Genomic DNA, 16,436 nt, shown 5'->3' with positions numbered 1-16,436 from the left:
TATTTTATTAATGCTGAGCTAAAAGAAAGAAAAAATTACAAGTGTGGAAGCTACAAATAAAACAATTTCAAGTTTGTTGTGTTCTATGGTCTTGGAACGACCAGGCCATCCATATCTTCTAAGTGGTAGGCTCATTTTCCAACCAACCCCACAACTTTGTATGGTCTTTCCCAGTTGGGTCCCAACTTGCCGTCACCAGGTGCCAAAGTGTTGTCCATGACTTTGTGCATAACCCAATCTCCCACCTTGAATTACCTTGGATGTACTATTTTGTTATACTTTCTGGATAACACTTATTGATTTGATGCAATATGAATTAGAGCTCTCTCTCATTTCTTCTGTGAGATCAAGTTCCAAGCTTATTGTTTCTCCGTTGAGGTCTGGATCAAAGTTTTCAGTCCTGATTGTAGGAAGGCTAATCTCCAAAGGGATGACGGATTCCATTCCGTACACCAAGGCAAAGGGCGTTTCCCTAGTTGACCGTCTTGGTGTCATTCGGTAGGCCCACAAGACGTGGGGTGGTTCTTCAACCCCCTTTCCCTTTGCTTTCTCCAATCATTTCTTCAACCCATCCAGGATTACCATGTTTGAAGCTTCTTCCTATCCATTGGCCTGGGGGTAGGTTGGAGTGGATTTATAGAACTTAATCGTGTGCTCTTCATAGAAACCTTTAAAGATGCTCCCATCAAACTGAGTGTCGTTGTCTGATATCAAGGCTTTAGGAATTCCAAACCGAGTGATAATGTTTTGCCAAACAAATTTCTTCACGTCTTTCTCTTTGATGGATGCAAATGGCTCTACCTTAACGCACTTAATGAAGTAGTCCATCGCTGCAATGAAGAACTTTCTATTGCCTGGCACGGTTAGGAGTGGTCTCACTATGTCCAAACCCTACATGGCGAAAGACCAAGGACTGGTCAAAGGTAAGATTTCTTTGGCTGGTAGGTGGATTTGATATGCAAACTTCTGGCACTTTTTGCACTTCCTGACATACTTCTCTACATTTATTTGCATTCATGGCCACCAATATCCTTGCAAAATAGCTCGATAGGCCAATGACCTTCCTTCATGGTGACATCCACACATTCCCTTATGAATTTCAAACCAGAAGGCCTCAACCTTGCTAGGGAGGACACACCTCAAGTATGGGCTTGTGAAAGACTTTTCGTACAATATCAGAGATAAGGAAAGCCAAAATTGTTGTGACTTTTCTCGAATCATATTTGCCTCATTTTTGTCGTCTGGTAAAATCTTGTTTTTCAAAAAGGTGACAATGGGATCCATCAAAGAAGGTCCTAACTCGGTGCATAGTATCTTACAACAAGATGGGTCTTGAATGACGAAATTTTTTTGTCTCGAAAGAGCTAATTTCATCACTATAGATATTTGTGGCAAAATATTTTCGTCACCAGCTTCGTCATTGAATGTTTGTCACTAAAAACCACCTTGACGAAAAATAATTTCGTCACCAATGAAATTAGTTTAGTGACGAAATTTTTTGTCACCAATAAAACAAGATTTTGTCGCCAAAAATTCTTATTTTTGTCACCAAATAATTATTCAATATATTTATAATTTTAGTTGACAAATAAATTTGTCACAAATGTTGATCATTGATGAGGAAATAATTTCGTCACAATAAGATGTAAAGGTGACGAAATTTTTTGTCTCCAAAAATCATACATGGGTGACGAAATATATTTCGTCGCAAATATATTTATATACGTGACAAAATATATTTCGTCACCAAACAACAAAATCAATGAAAACTTCCATATATGCGCTACAATAAATTTTGTCACAAAAAATGTTTATTAATGACGAATATTCACTTTGTCATAATAACAAGTACGAATGACGAAACAAATTTGTCACTAAACCTGTTTCATATTTTATATTTCAATTTCAATTACCATTTTGCAAATATCCCTGCTCATATCCTAATAGCCTTTTAATTGTACTAAGAAATCACTAGTTATTATACATCACTCTACAAAAAAAAATCAATAAACAATTTATATTATAAATCAAAATATATCCATCAAACAACTTTAATAATATAAACCATTAAGTATAACAAAAAAACCACCAAAGCAAATCCCAAAATGAACTAACGTGGAATCCACCAAAAAAAAAAAAAAATCAACACTCAATCTTGATTTGCAACTACAACTAAGTATCAGTTCAGGAAACAAAATTCAATAGTTAATCTTCATTTGCAAGTATACTTCCAAACATCATTAAAAACCAATCTGCAAAGAAAATAGACAAAGAAAACATTAATATATTATCAATTACATCTAAACTCATATATAAATAATTTTATTTTATAAACCAATTTAGTAGAAATACATCTAACAAATCAGAATTTCAAAGAGTTGAGGTGATCCTTGATGATAAAGCAACACAGATAACATAAGATGCCAAAAGCCTGCAAGAATACCATATATCACTATCACTAATGGCAGAATATATGGCATGATATGGCACCTACATCGCATATTTCTTCATATATTACACATTGCTTAGCATTAGTTTCCATGCTTTCTTTTATATATTATATAGTGAACAAAGAATACCTGAATGTTTTCCTTGCAATGTGGACATACAGAATAGACGGGTGCTTCATGACCCTCAAAAGTATACTGCTTATTCCCTGTAACTGCATCCCACACCTGTAGAAAATTAAACCTTTACAACTAATGTCCAATCCTTTGCATTACTTGTAAAGCAATGACATAGAAACCAAACCTTAATGAGCCGATCCTCCCCGCATGTGACAATAGAAAGTTGTTTGTTTGGGTAAGAGAATGCAAGATCGTTAACACTACCAGAATGAGCATCAATCTCGATAACCAAAAAAAGTACAACAAGTTAGGTCTTGAATGGCGAAATTTTTGTCTCCAAAGAGCTAATTTCGTCACTATAGATATTTGTGAGGAAATATTTTTGTCACCAGTTTCGTCATTGAATGTTTGTCACTAAAAACCACCGTGATGAAAAATAATTTCGTCACCAATGAAATTACTTCAGTGACGAAATTTTTTGTCACCAATAAAACAAGATTTTATCACAAAAAATTCTCATTTTCGTCACCAAATAATTATTCAGTACCATATTAATAATTTTAGTTGACGAATAAATTTGTCACACATGTTGATCATTGATGAGGAAATAATTTTGACACAATAAGATGTAAAAGTGACGAAATTTTTTGTCTCCAAAAGTCAAATGGGTGACGAAATATATTTCGTAGCAAGAATTTATATACGTGACGAAATTTTTAGTCACCAAATAACAAAATCAATGAAAACTTTCATATATAATTTACAATAAATTTTCTCACAAAAAATATTTATTAATGCCGAATAATCACTTTGTCATAATAACAAGTTAAAATGACGAAACAAATTTGTCACTAGAATTGTTCCATATTTTATATTTCAATTTAAATTATTATTTCACAAATATTTGTGCTTATATCCCAATAGCCTTTTAAATGTACTAAGAAATCCACTAGCTATTATACACCACTCCACAAAACAGTTCACTAAACAATTATATTATAAATCAAAATATATCCATCAAACAACTTTAATAATAATTCATTACATATAACAAAAAAATCATCAAAGCAAATCCCAAAATGAACTAACGTGGAGTCCACAAAAAAAAATCAACACTCAATCTTGATTTGCAACTACAACTAAGTATCACTTCAGTAAAAAAAAAATTCAACACTTGATCTTGATTTGCAAGTATGCTTCCAAATGTCATCAAAAACCAATCTACAAAAAAAAAAATAAACAAGAAAAACATTAACATATTATCAATTACACTGTATAGACTACTAAAAAAAATACTTTTTGCGACCGCCACAAGCCGTCGCAAATAATAAAAATATAGTCACAAAAGACTTTTTGGCACCGTCCATGCAACGGTAAATGGGAGTCTCAAATGTGGGGATGACAAATACTTTTTACGATGACAAAGCAACGGTCACAAATTATTCGCGACTGCCTAAACTATTTATGGTGACTGCTATTTTGCCGTCGCAAAAAATAAAGAAAAATGCTAACATGTTTTTTGGCGACCATTTTGTTACTGTCGCAAAAAAATAAAAAGCAAAAAAGAAAAAAGAAACATAAAAGCGTAACGTTAAGCATTCTAAAAATAGCAATGACAAGAATTCAAACAGTATAACATTTTTGTTTAATCAGGCATTCCATTTGAGTCTCAAAATTGGAGTCATATGTAAAAGTTATTACAACTAAAAAACTAGAAAAAATTCTTTTATTACATTTTGGACTTCAAAACACATTTGGGACTGCACAATTTCATATTAAAACATAGGATCCGTCTTTGTATTAAAATCCCAAAACCCAAAGAATGTGAAAATAACAATTTATTGAAGAGAATTTCCCTATCTTGATTGCCAACATGGTTCTTCGCTCTCAAATTTTGATCTGGAAGTCACTAAACTTGTCTGAGTTCATAAACATAAGGTCATTCTTCTTCGAGTCTAAACAACAGCTCAACAAAGCATATCAAAAAATTACTGAGTCAAAAGAGCATATCAATGCTATGAAAATTGTGAGGATCTTTTGAAGTGATTTTCTTTGCACACACAGAAATTCCAAATCCACTTACAATTACAACTTCCCTAGTATCAAATTCAGTATGGAAAGCAGATGTGAAACAATTGAAGAAAATCAAACTAATAGCAAAATATATAAATCTAAAAGATCAATCTCTGAGACACAGACAGCGAGTCCCACATCGAAACAATTAATATGAGAAAGAAGAGGTGTATTTATAAGATGAGAAGTACACGGTACGACCTTACTTGAACAAGATCTATTCTATAGGATCCGTCTTCATATTAAAAGCCAGAACAAAAACTATTTATTTTCCACCATTTTAGACTTTAAAACACATTTGGGACTGCACAATTTCATATTGAGAAAATTGACTGATATTATGAGCAACTAGATAAATGGAATTAGGCTTGTATTTTATCCAAATAATACTGTATCCAAACCTGCAGCCCACACCCCATCTATTAGTCGACCAGATTAAGTCAATGACCTATCTAAGTTATGTCATCTTTACAAGAATGCTTACTGACTCATTAGCACTTATGGCAAGAATGGCCACAAAACACTAGAAAAAGACTCACCCTATATCAATTTTTAAATAACTTTTATCTGGTGTCATTAAGTTTTTTTCTACTTCTAAATATGATTGCTTTTAAAGATCCACTGTGATAGGCCATTCAGGTGTATGAGGATGTTAAGATAGTTGACAGGGGTGAAAACACAGAAAAAGAGATGGAAAATGAAGAACATGGTGTCATGGATCTCTCACTAGAATCCAATGGCAGTTCAGATCTTTCAAATCAAATCATTATTGTTATTTTTCTTTCCTATATGAAATATGAGATGTACAAAAAAACTCACCATGGAGATATATGTTCTTCAAATCCAAGCTTGCACCTGATCAATACACATTATGATGGGGAATAGCAAGGCAACGACGATCCAAATAATGTCGCTCCAATTTCTAGATCTTTCAAAGCTGCATTAAATTAAAATAAAATAAATCCAAATAATGTCGCTCCAAATTCCCAGCAAAAATATATATATATATATATGAACGAAGCATCTACCAGAACGATCTCAAGTAGGCTAAGAATTTCTTATTCCATTAAAATTGAACAAAATTAAATTAAAGTATGAGTAGTATTTGTAACACATTAGTGTAGAAAACACAGAATCATACTTAAATCACCAATGGATCAAACTCCATTATGCACAGAAAATTAATAATTTCAATTTCAATAAATAGATATGCATAAATTGCTGCAAAATACAAAGAATATATAGAGACAGAGGAAAAACAAAACATGCCAGAGATTAATCAAAGGAAATACCTAAAAATGTTGATTTTGTGTTGCCCTAGAGAGATCATTTTGGACAATCCAAGGGGCGATTTGATTGACAATGAATGAAAAATAGAGATTTCAAAAGAACCATAAAGAGAGAGCAGGAGATTGACAAACAAAGAGAGAAAGCAAGAATGAGAGAGACAAAGAGAGATACAGAATGAGATTGAGAGGTTGAGAGAGTTCATACTGCCATTTCCTTGTTTAAGCTCAAAAGTGAGATGTAGATTACCTTTTTCTTTTTCTACTTTTCTGCTAAGGCGACTGTTCCTGTGTCCTGTGGACTTGTTTGGATATGAATCTGGACCACTCGAAGTCTCACACGGATCATGTCCTGCCAAATGTTGGTTCAAGTCGAAGTTTTTTAACTCTTCGAAATCAACGAATTTCAAATTCTAGGGCTGAAAATCAAATTCATCGCCTGAGATTTGCACACAACTAACTCAGGTTTATGAGATATTTATCAAATCTCAAAACACTTCACAGATAATAAATTCATTGCCTAGAGTTGGAAACTAACCTGCTCAATATGTCCTTGAGGAAAATAGAACATGCGCTTGTCTTCACGAGGCACTGTCACGAGCGGACCAGCACAAGTGCGCCATAGCTCCGTGTAAAGCGCTGTTTCAGGATCCACTGCACCAACAAGAAAAGAAAGAACAAAAAATACTCAAAATCAGAGCCAGATATCATTGTAAACTCATCGAAAAAGCACCGAAATTACAGAGAGTTGAATCAATGAAGATGTGTCAAACATACAATTAAAGTTGGAATGTTTTATAATTCTAATGTCTCCGAGACCCATCATGCTAGCAATGATTTAACTGCAATCATAAAGCTATAAACTTTCAAAGTTTTGCTTTTATTTTCAATTGAAAAGTTGTAACATGAAGGTTTGAACTCATTCAGCTAAGCAAATGATATAGCCACAAAATGAAAACAACTCAAGGAACTACTTCTCTACCAGAATTCTGCAAATGATGAGACTAAGAATTTTGTTTAATTCCAAAATTTATGGCAAGTAAAACTAGGTGACAGGAATATCTTTAAATGAGACTGTAGAAAAATGATAGATAATATCAAAATCACATGAACGAACATCACAGATAATAAGACAAAATATAAAAACCATAGATCATGCTTTTAACTGTTATGCTAAGCAATAATTTAGTACATTTTATAGTATAACTTGAAAAACCATGCAGTAATATGCAGCCATGCAGCATAGCAAATAGCATAAGGCCACAACAGTAAGGAATAGATAGAGCAGCAGCTGGCAGCAAAGCATATAGCAGCAGCATACAACAAAAGGAGCAGAAAAATGCCTCCAGACACAGCCCACCGGGATAGGCTTCAAAAATAGACCAGATGTAATAATCATCCACTCAATACAACATCCAAAATTAGATATGCATAAAGGTAAGCTGGGTACAAAATTAGCATAAATTAAAAACACCAACTTTCCTTTTTGAGGACCACTCAAAGAACTGCTGCATTTTTGTAGCCTGGCCCTCTTAATGTCCTCCAAGCTCACATCAAACAGACCAGCCTTCAGCTTTACTTCATGTGATATTTCAGCATATCTTGTGATCACCAACAATAATAGAAAACACCACCCATAAGTAACTGGGTACAGATCTGCAACAAAACTCTCTTTATGTGATCTTGCAATCTCAAAACCCACATAGGCACACAAGCTCAAGAGTATAGGATATGCTCTGTCCACATGTCTGTAATGCTAACATCGCCATCTGGTAAAAGCCAGTAATCTGCATCGCTCTGCAAAGACCAAAAAAATATATACATATACATATATCAAAATCATGATGTTCTCTCTCTATTTTGATTTGCTAACCCAAGGTAAGCAAATTTGCATACTGTCCATGGACTTGGACGACCACTGATAGGAAAACTCTGACTACTGGTTTTTGGTAAAGCCGTAAGGCAATAACTATTCTCTAAATAGCATTGGTTATAGTTGCTCTTGGCAGATGGTATGAAGCTATTCTAAGAGTGTTATGAGTTTTGAGTTTGACTTGCCATTGGCAATTTGGGAGCTTCTATTTGCACAATACCCTTTTTCTCAATTCACACCAATTTGGTAGTCATATATCAACTACCAAACAAAAATCAATTGTTTGGATATCAACATCCGAACAAAAATTAATCATTCAGATATCAACAACCGAACTGGGTTTTTGTTTGGTTGATATCCAAGCAATTTATTTTTGTTTGATAAATAATATGATATCTGAACGAAAAAAAAGGTGTGAACTGAGAAGTGTGGTGTGCAAATAGAAGCTTCTTGGCAATTTGTACCTCATAACCAAAACAACTAATAATTGGTTAAATTCAAGGACTCACATCAACTTCTGGGACAATCTTCATGATCCCACTCACAAAGTCTTGTGAGGCATTTATATCAGAGCATAGTCTATGATCTTCTTGACCCTGCATTGCAGTGTCATTTCTGCTTTCTTCAGTTACCATTGGTGCAGCTGAATTTCCATCAAACCTTGATGTCAAAGGAATACTTGGGGATGCCTCATCACCATTGATCTCCTCAAACTTCTCCTCAAATTGACTGAAACAAATTACAAATCTAAATGCATCTATGTACATATATACACAAGTAAGAACAATCATGGTTATAAGAATCTTACGATTCACAATTTGATACAAGTTTCAACTGAAAAGATTCTATTTGTTCTGTTGAATCTTAAATTAAGTGAATCGTATGGTTCAATTGAGATTCAATATGATTCGTATAGTGCAATTTAGTTTTGGGGCTCTTGGTTCGCAGGTTATGGAAGCCTTTGATTTGTTTTTGTCCATCATCCTTCTGGATGGGGCTTATGGAAAATTCATAGTCTACCTCCATTTGTTTTGTCTAGCAGTGTTTGTTTCTAGATTGGGGTGTACCGTATGCACCTCATAACTAAAAAAGAGAATGACATAACTTTATATTTTCAGAGTCATAACTAAAAAAAAAAAAAAGAGGCTATAACCAAACAACACATGACGCACAACCAAAGATCTCATGAATTATAACTAAAATAAGGTCATAACTAAATAAGAAAATTGGTCATAACTAAAGAAGAAAATGAAATAACTTAGAGGTGCATATGGTAGGAGGTGTGTATAGTAGAATTTCCCTAAAATGATACCTGAGCACCAAAATAAACAAGCTCTGCCGGGTCCTCAAATGTTAGATATGGCACAGGTTCTGCGAGTGCATATATGTTAGGATCACACGTCAAAACACCATCAACATCCTTCCACACCAGTAATGGATTGAAAAACATGTTCTTATTAGTCTAGAAACTTGTATGGAAGTCATGAAATTACAAATTATAGAACCTGAATTAAATTTTCATACAACTAGAGCTCATAAGAATACACTGTTTCACACTATTCCATAGTATGTTATCTACAATGTTATCCCATATCCATGTATACATATGCAGATATATGAACAACTTTTGACATAAATGTATTTAGGGTAAGCGTTGACCTGAATTTCTCGCAACCCCAGAGCTTTACCAATGGTTGTGGTTGTCAAATCACTACCACCCCTACTCAAGGAGAAAAGAAATGTTCCTACACCAAAAATAAATAAATTAATTAAAATCTATTATAGGTGAGGCAGTATTAAAATATAAAAAAAATTAAAAAAAAAATCTATTATAGGTTCAGTTGCACAACATTGATATACGACACTCCCTTCCCTTTACAATATCTCATTTGAATTCTTAAAAACTTTTATGCTCTATTACAAATAGAATAGTCATTTTATAAGAGGTTAATATACCATAAGTTTTTCAACAACAGTGGGTTGATGGTTTGATGGGTTGATGGGTTATCTCTCGGAAATATCTTCAAACACTTGACATGCAGAATTCTTGTTTGTTTCCTATCACAAACAAGAGGGGAAATCCTAACAAAATAAAAAGATTAGACAAATGTTTCAATCCAATAAAAAGTGAAATGATTGAATCTACATACCATATGGAGAATTACTACAAACAAATCATATACCACAGTAAATAAATGAACATTTAAGGTGCAAAACCCTTTGTAGTTGTAGGAAATATGCAGGAAAATGAAAGCCATTACATTGAAGTTCAATGAAGTAAATAAATAAACATTTAAGGTGCAAAACTACAAAGAAGAAGACATGAACTTCATAGATATTATAGATTGCATTACATAATGAAAAAATTGGAAAAACAAAAACATAAAATTGATTTAGACAAGGCTAGAGAACACTTGTATATTTCAAACCCATTTCAAAACTTGAATCCCATTTAGACTATTGAAACTCATATAAAAAAAAAATAAAAAAAAAAAGACAAATCTTAGAGTTTCTGGATTCACATCCATAAGCATGGTGTCGGTTAGATTTTTCTTTCTTTTTTCTTTTTAAATAAGAAAAAAAAGGAGAAACGGGGGAGGGGGGGGGAGCTCACTACCTAAGAATTTTATATATAAAAAAAAAATCAAAACCCCCCACCCAAAAATCGTTGAATCAAACGCCCTAAATCAAAACCCCCCACCAGAAATCGTTGAATTGAAATCCAAATAGTTTAATCAAATGCCCTAATTTAAGAAGGGAAGGGTTTAAGAAAAAAAAAGAAACAAACTCTAGGTTTAGAACTGTACCAAAATTGCAGGTCTTTCCCAAGCGAATGAGTTTCGAAGGGTTGTAAGAGAAATGAAAAGCACCGTCTATGGCGAAGTAGGTCTCTATTGGGGAAGAGGATCCGAATTCAGGGAAGAGGAGGAGATGCAAAGGTTGTGCCCAAGAGGTGTTTATCATTCTCTGAGAGAGAGAGAGAGAGAGAGAGAGAGAGAGCGTGAATCACAAAAGAGAGAAGAAAAGAAATTTAATTGAATTTTTTGAATTTAATTTTTTACAATATATATTCATCACACTTATTAAATTTTTTTTATATAATCACATTTAGAAGATGAGATTAAAATATATATATATATATATATAATCATATTTAATTAAAAAGTGACATAAAAAATAAATATTATCACACTCAATCAAATTAAGTGTAATTAAAATATCAATTTAATTTTTTTTATCACACTTCTAACAAAAGTGAGATATTTTTATTTGTCAAAGTGTGATCTTTAACTGTTTTGTAGTAGTACCTATTTTGAGCGAGAGAGATGATAAACAGAAAAAGGGTAAAAAAAAATTAATACCCTTTTTTTTTATCATTATCGCTCAGTACATCAAAATTTTCTCACCAAAATTGGTAATAACATTATTTTCTCACCAAAACATCTCAAAACTATTAAAAATTATTGGTGACGAAAATATATTTCTCACAAATAATTTTATAATTAGTGACAAATTTTATAATTGGTGAAAAAATAAATCCTCACCAAAAGTTTCAAAATTTTGGTGCCATAAAAAAAAATTAGTGGGAAAAATTTAGATGACGAAACGTAATTTTTTTCACTTAAAAGTAAGTATTTATTGACGGAAATAAATTGTCACCTATTATTTTTATTTTTCTATTATACGTGACAAAATTTATAATTCCTCATCGATTATTCTTATTTAGTAACGAAATTTGTTTTCTTCACTAATTTTCGTCATCATACCAAAACAGAGAATAAGAGAAAGAGACACCAGAAAAAGAGTAAAGAGAAATCACGTACCAAATCACTGAGTGAAGAAGATGTAGCGGTTACCGATAAGGCTACTAGTGGCAGTGGCGACGGCAATCGGCAAGGCTAATAAAGGCAACGACGATGGCGATCGGCGTGGTGGAGGAGCAAGAGGTAAGACTAATTAATACCCTATTTTAAAAGTGAGTGAGAGAGAGAGAGAGAGAGAGAGATGATAAACAAAAAAAGGGTAAAAAAATTAATACCCTTTTTTTTTATTGCAGCTCAATATATCAAAAATTTCCCACCAAAATTGGTGACAATATTATTTCCTCACCAAAAGATATCAAAATATAAAATGTTTTGGTGACGAAAATATATTCCTCACAAATAATTTTATAATTAGTGACAAATTTTTTTCTCACCAAAAGTCCCAAAATTTTGGCGCCACCCAAAAAAATTAGCGGGAAAATTTTTGGTGACAAAACTTAATTTTTCCTCACTTAAAATGAAGTATTTATTGACGAAAATAAATTTCGTCACCTATCATTTTTATTTTTTTTATTATATGTGACAAAATTTATAAATTCCTCACGAATTATTTTTATTTAGTGACGAAATTTATTTTCTTCACTAGTTTTCGTCACCATAGATTACTTTTGTTGTGGTGAAAGTTTTACAAAAAATGATATTGTGCAGAGATTTAAAGTGAGCTCTGAACACTAGAAATATTGACAGGAAAAAAAAAATCAAAGCAAAAGAAAAGAAAATCAATATAGACTCCCAGTTGATTGATTGTGGCACAAACCTCTAGATGGTTTCATACATCATTGCCACCATGGTAGGAATATATGTGCACAATGTTCTTGGAGTATGCAATACCTAAAGTAAGAATGTGATATTAGAACTAACAAAATCCCCACTTCATTCTTAATATCCTTCATTGAAGTACATTGTCTAGTGTCAACAAAAAAAAAATAATAATAATGGACAGTTCAATGTATGAGAATTTTCTTTTGTAGAAGATATTCTTTGCCCAATAGCTAAGATCATGCGAAGCATAGCCTACTCTAGTTCTAGCACCAGAAGAGCAATTTCAGAGGAAGAAAAATCCTCAAAATATGACGAAAAATATTTTTAAGTAGAATGGAGCAATCATGTTAGGCCAACATACCAAATAAGGTACCGTCAGGACTCCAAATCACACGGTTGATAGATGCAGTATAATCATTGGCCAGAGGTGCCTGATATACAGTCACGAAATGTATCAATGACTCTAGGAAGCATCAAGTGCATACTTTTTTCACTCAAAGTTATTTAGTACTAAAGCAGCCTAACCTGCAGAGGCATTGAGCATGCTTGGAGTTCCCAAACCTTGAAATTCCTAACAGCAAGCCTCTCCCCTACTACTAAGGTCCCACACCATGATCTCTCCAGTGTTTATTCCGACTACAATTAGTTATCATAAATCAAATTATCAACATACGAACAAAAACAAAAGAAATAAACAAGCAATTATCCAGATTCCTCAAAGCTGACCAATATAGAAAAGTGGGGCACGGTGGGAGCTAACCAAGTAGTAGAATTTGTTGAACTGGATGGAAATCCATACTCTTCATAGCTGAACCTTGATTTAAAGTCATAACAATAGCCTTGGGCAAATCATCAGAAGAGTATGAACTCTGACCATGGCTCTGAGCATTGTATCCAACAGGCAGAATATTTACAGGCAGATTATTGACCTGTCAATGAGATCATGTAAACATAGGAACAATTAACTCAACTCCCATCCCAGCATGAAAACGTACTTTTAACTAAAGGATCTAAGGAAGATAGGCTTATAAATGAACCTTAGTTCATCTTACCCCTCTTCAAATAGATAACATGTACAGATTCAAAAGGTAAATAACTAAACACAAAACAAGAAGAATAAAAAAGGTAATAAACACAAAACATGAGGACATGCACACAGAGACATAAAGAGGACTGCTCTGGTGTGCATAAGATAAGCCTCATAAAAAACCAACTCTTTAAAATGCAAACAAACTGACAACCCGACAGCAGATAAAATAAAACAAATCTAAATTCTTTATGCTCGTTCCCTGCTCCTTTACTATTTTTACACTTCAATTAAGTGCATTCAATTTTTTTTTTTTCATCGTCGCAACTCGAATCACTTCAAATTTCTCATGTAGTTGTCTATCCTCCTAGGCTTCCAAAATTGGACACTCTTGAAATTTGATGTTGTCAGTCAGTCACATTTGAAAGAAAAGGCTAATGTAGACAAGAATTGTTCAACTAATTTCCTATAGCATGCAATTTCTCACACTTATTTTTCTTTCTTACTAAAGTACTCTCTTGTTTCCTAAGCACTAGTTGCTTCAATTTCAGTTGGAAAATAGATTCCACTTTCCTAATGCTGAAACTCAATTTAATAATTGATTCCAAGTTCCTAATGACCAAACAAAGTCTAAAACCATTATTCCATGGTACAATGGGACCTTACATATTTGAACTAAGTGAACTACATCATTGTATTCTTGTTGTGTCATACTTGATGACAAAGGGGCATCTTAATGACTTGTGACTGCTCCACATAGAATTTAATAGATGCTGCAATAAGGTTAGGCCTTCCACTCATATGCACACTTTTTTAAAAACAAAAAAAAACAAGAGAAAATTACTTTACCCACTAGAATTTGGCCCAAAAATACATAGTCCCACAATAGTTTAAAAGTGACCACAAACTCCCTGTGGTTTGGAGTGATCTGCATCATAACTGATTTAATGAAATGACAAATACCCTAAACGCGTTAACTAGTGTGAAGAGCTCTTTTCAGGGCAAAATTATCATTTTCATGCTCCATTTTGACAGGCATAACGGTCAACTTATTGTAGCTCAATTAATTCTAATGATTTTCATCCACTTTGCACTTCAATCCAAAATTAATCACAAAATGGGCCAAACCCGAAGGGGTAAAGTAATTTTCCCAAAAATCAACTACCAATTCTGAAAAAGGAGCCCAAACGGCAAGAAATTCCATTAATCACAATATTAATTATGAAAAATAATGAATCACACCATCTAAGAGCTTCAAAACATGAATACAAAACTCCTAATCATGCCCAAAAAAAATAATAAATTAAAATAAATAAGCAAAGATATAACTTTGGGTGATAAAACTCCTGTTAAACTTCCATCCAGTCCACAAGAAAATACCGAGGAATTGTTATGCAGTACTTCGTCTGGCATTCCAAAAGGTCTTGATCTCTTCAATACATGTTCAGAATCTGCTGTCTGATAATCCACAGCTGCATTATTTGTGATGGAAATTTTTTCAAACATAACAACTCAAACTTGGTGAACTAAGGATTCTCCACACAAGATAATAAAATGACCTTTCAACTCTAAAATACTCAACAATATGGTAATGTTTCACACAGGTATTTTATCAAACACAAGGGCTTCTACACCGTCTCCTTCTCCCAACCCTCTTCTGGCTCCCCAACTTCTTCATTCCCCTTAGAAACCCCTATCCCATCGGGTTACACTTCCCCTTCCGCCCCTTGCCACAGCCCCTCCAACCCTCTACTACCATAGATCCATTGCCTCCTTCCCTCTTATCCACAACCACAAAACTACTCTTTTTCTCTACTACAAATTTGAAATGTCTGCCCTTTCCCTCCTTACTATACCACCTCTAGCCCTCCTCCTCTCACACTGCACCTCCATTACACCATTCCATCCCCATCACAGCGCCACCACGTTACTGAAAACCCTTACTCCACCATTAAACAACTACAAGTGAGAGAGAGAGAGAGAGGCCAAGAGAGGGATGAGAGGAAAACAGGAGCACCAAAAAAAAGGAAAAAAGGGGTGGGGGAGAATTAGTAGGGTTCCTTTTTTTTCATTATCGCCAAATCTCAAAGTTCTCCTTTAAGATTGGTTGGTGATAAAATAATTTTGTCATTAAAAATTTTAAAATATTAAAATTATTGACGATAAAAATATATTTCTCATTAAATAGTTTTAAAATATTTAAAATTAATTTTTTTTAAAATATTTAAAATTATTGGTGACAAAAATATATTCCTCACCAATAATTTTATAATTGGTGATTAAAAAATTTCTCACTAAAAGTCTCAAAATTTTGGCGCCACCCCAAAAAAATTAGAGGATAAATCTTTGGTGACGAAATTTAATTTTTCCTCACCTAAAAAAAAGTATTTATTGACGAAATAAATTTCGTCACCTATTATTTTTACTTTTTATTATGTGTGAAAAAATTTTATAATTCGTCACGGATTATTCTTATTTAGTGACAAAATATTTTCTTCATTACTTTTCATCACCATAGGTTTAGAGAGTTAATTAACTTGTGTTTTGTTTTGAGAGAGAGAGAGAGAGAGAGAGAGAGAGAAATTGATAAACAAAAATAAAATGGAGAAAAAAGTTAGTTGTCTATTTTTTCCATTACTGCCCAATATGTCAAAATTTTTCCTCCAAAATTGGTGACAAAATAATTGCTTCACTAAAAAGTCTCAAAATATTAAAAATTATTAGTGACAAAAATATATTTCTCACCAAATGGTTTTAAAATATTTAAAATCAAGTTTCTCAAAAAATATATATACAAAATTATTAGTGATGAAAATATATTCCCCGCTAATAATTTTATAATTAGTGACAAAAAAAATTTCTCACCAAAAGTTTCAAATTTTGGCGCCAACCAAAAAAAAATTAGTGGGAAAACCTTCGGTGACCAAACTTAATTTTTCCTCACCTAAAAAGAAGTATTTGTTGACGAAAACAAATTTCGTCACCTATTATTTTTATTTTTTATTATACGTGACAAAATTTAAT

At 33.1% G+C, this 16,436-nt stretch overlaps 1 protein-coding gene across 11 annotated transcripts; it reads right to left on the bottom strand.

The window, feature by feature from the left end:
* Positions 1 to 2,017: 2,017 nt before the first annotated feature.
* LOC114293842 (topless-related protein 4-like) lies at positions 2,018 to 15,390 on the bottom strand. Of its 11 annotated transcripts, none has more exons than XM_082887224.1 (15): positions 14,793 to 15,390; positions 13,146 to 13,314; positions 12,911 to 13,021; positions 12,747 to 12,816; positions 12,381 to 12,454; positions 11,624 to 11,764; positions 10,607 to 10,766; positions 9,756 to 9,881; positions 9,459 to 9,544; positions 8,309 to 8,528; positions 6,704 to 7,723; positions 6,465 to 6,580; positions 6,177 to 6,365; positions 5,460 to 5,577; positions 3,546 to 3,788 (listed from the first exon to the last, which is right to left on the bottom strand). In XM_082887224.1, the coding sequence occupies exons 1-3, from the start codon at positions 14,916 to 14,918 to the stop codon at positions 12,957 to 12,959; spliced, it is 360 nt and encodes a 119-aa protein (XP_082743350.1). In that variant the 5' UTR covers positions 14,919 to 15,390; the 3' UTR covers positions 3,546 to 3,788; positions 5,460 to 5,577; positions 6,177 to 6,365; positions 6,465 to 6,580; positions 6,704 to 7,723; positions 8,309 to 8,528; positions 9,459 to 9,544; positions 9,756 to 9,881; positions 10,607 to 10,766; positions 11,624 to 11,764; positions 12,381 to 12,454; positions 12,747 to 12,816; positions 12,911 to 12,956. The 11 variants fall into 11 exon arrangements, 10 of the variants coding, with proteins under 10 accessions (XP_082743350.1, XP_082743345.1, XP_082743351.1 ...); XM_082887225.1 differs by lacking the exon at positions 3,546 to 3,788 and adding an exon at positions 4,206 to 4,466 and having other exon boundaries at positions 6,177 to 6,345; XM_082887219.1 differs by having other exon boundaries at positions 6,465 to 7,723.
* Positions 15,391 to 16,436: the final 1,046 nt, after the last annotated feature.

This window comes from Camellia sinensis, chromosome 9 (genome assembly GCF_055761805.1).
Source record: "Camellia sinensis isolate YWXY chromosome 9, ASM5576180v1, whole genome shotgun sequence".
Taxonomy (NCBI): Eukaryota; Viridiplantae; Streptophyta; class Magnoliopsida; order Ericales; family Theaceae; genus Camellia; species Camellia sinensis.
The sequence above is the reverse complement of the archived record's forward strand: the minus strand, read 5'-3'. Positions and strand labels throughout refer to the sequence as shown.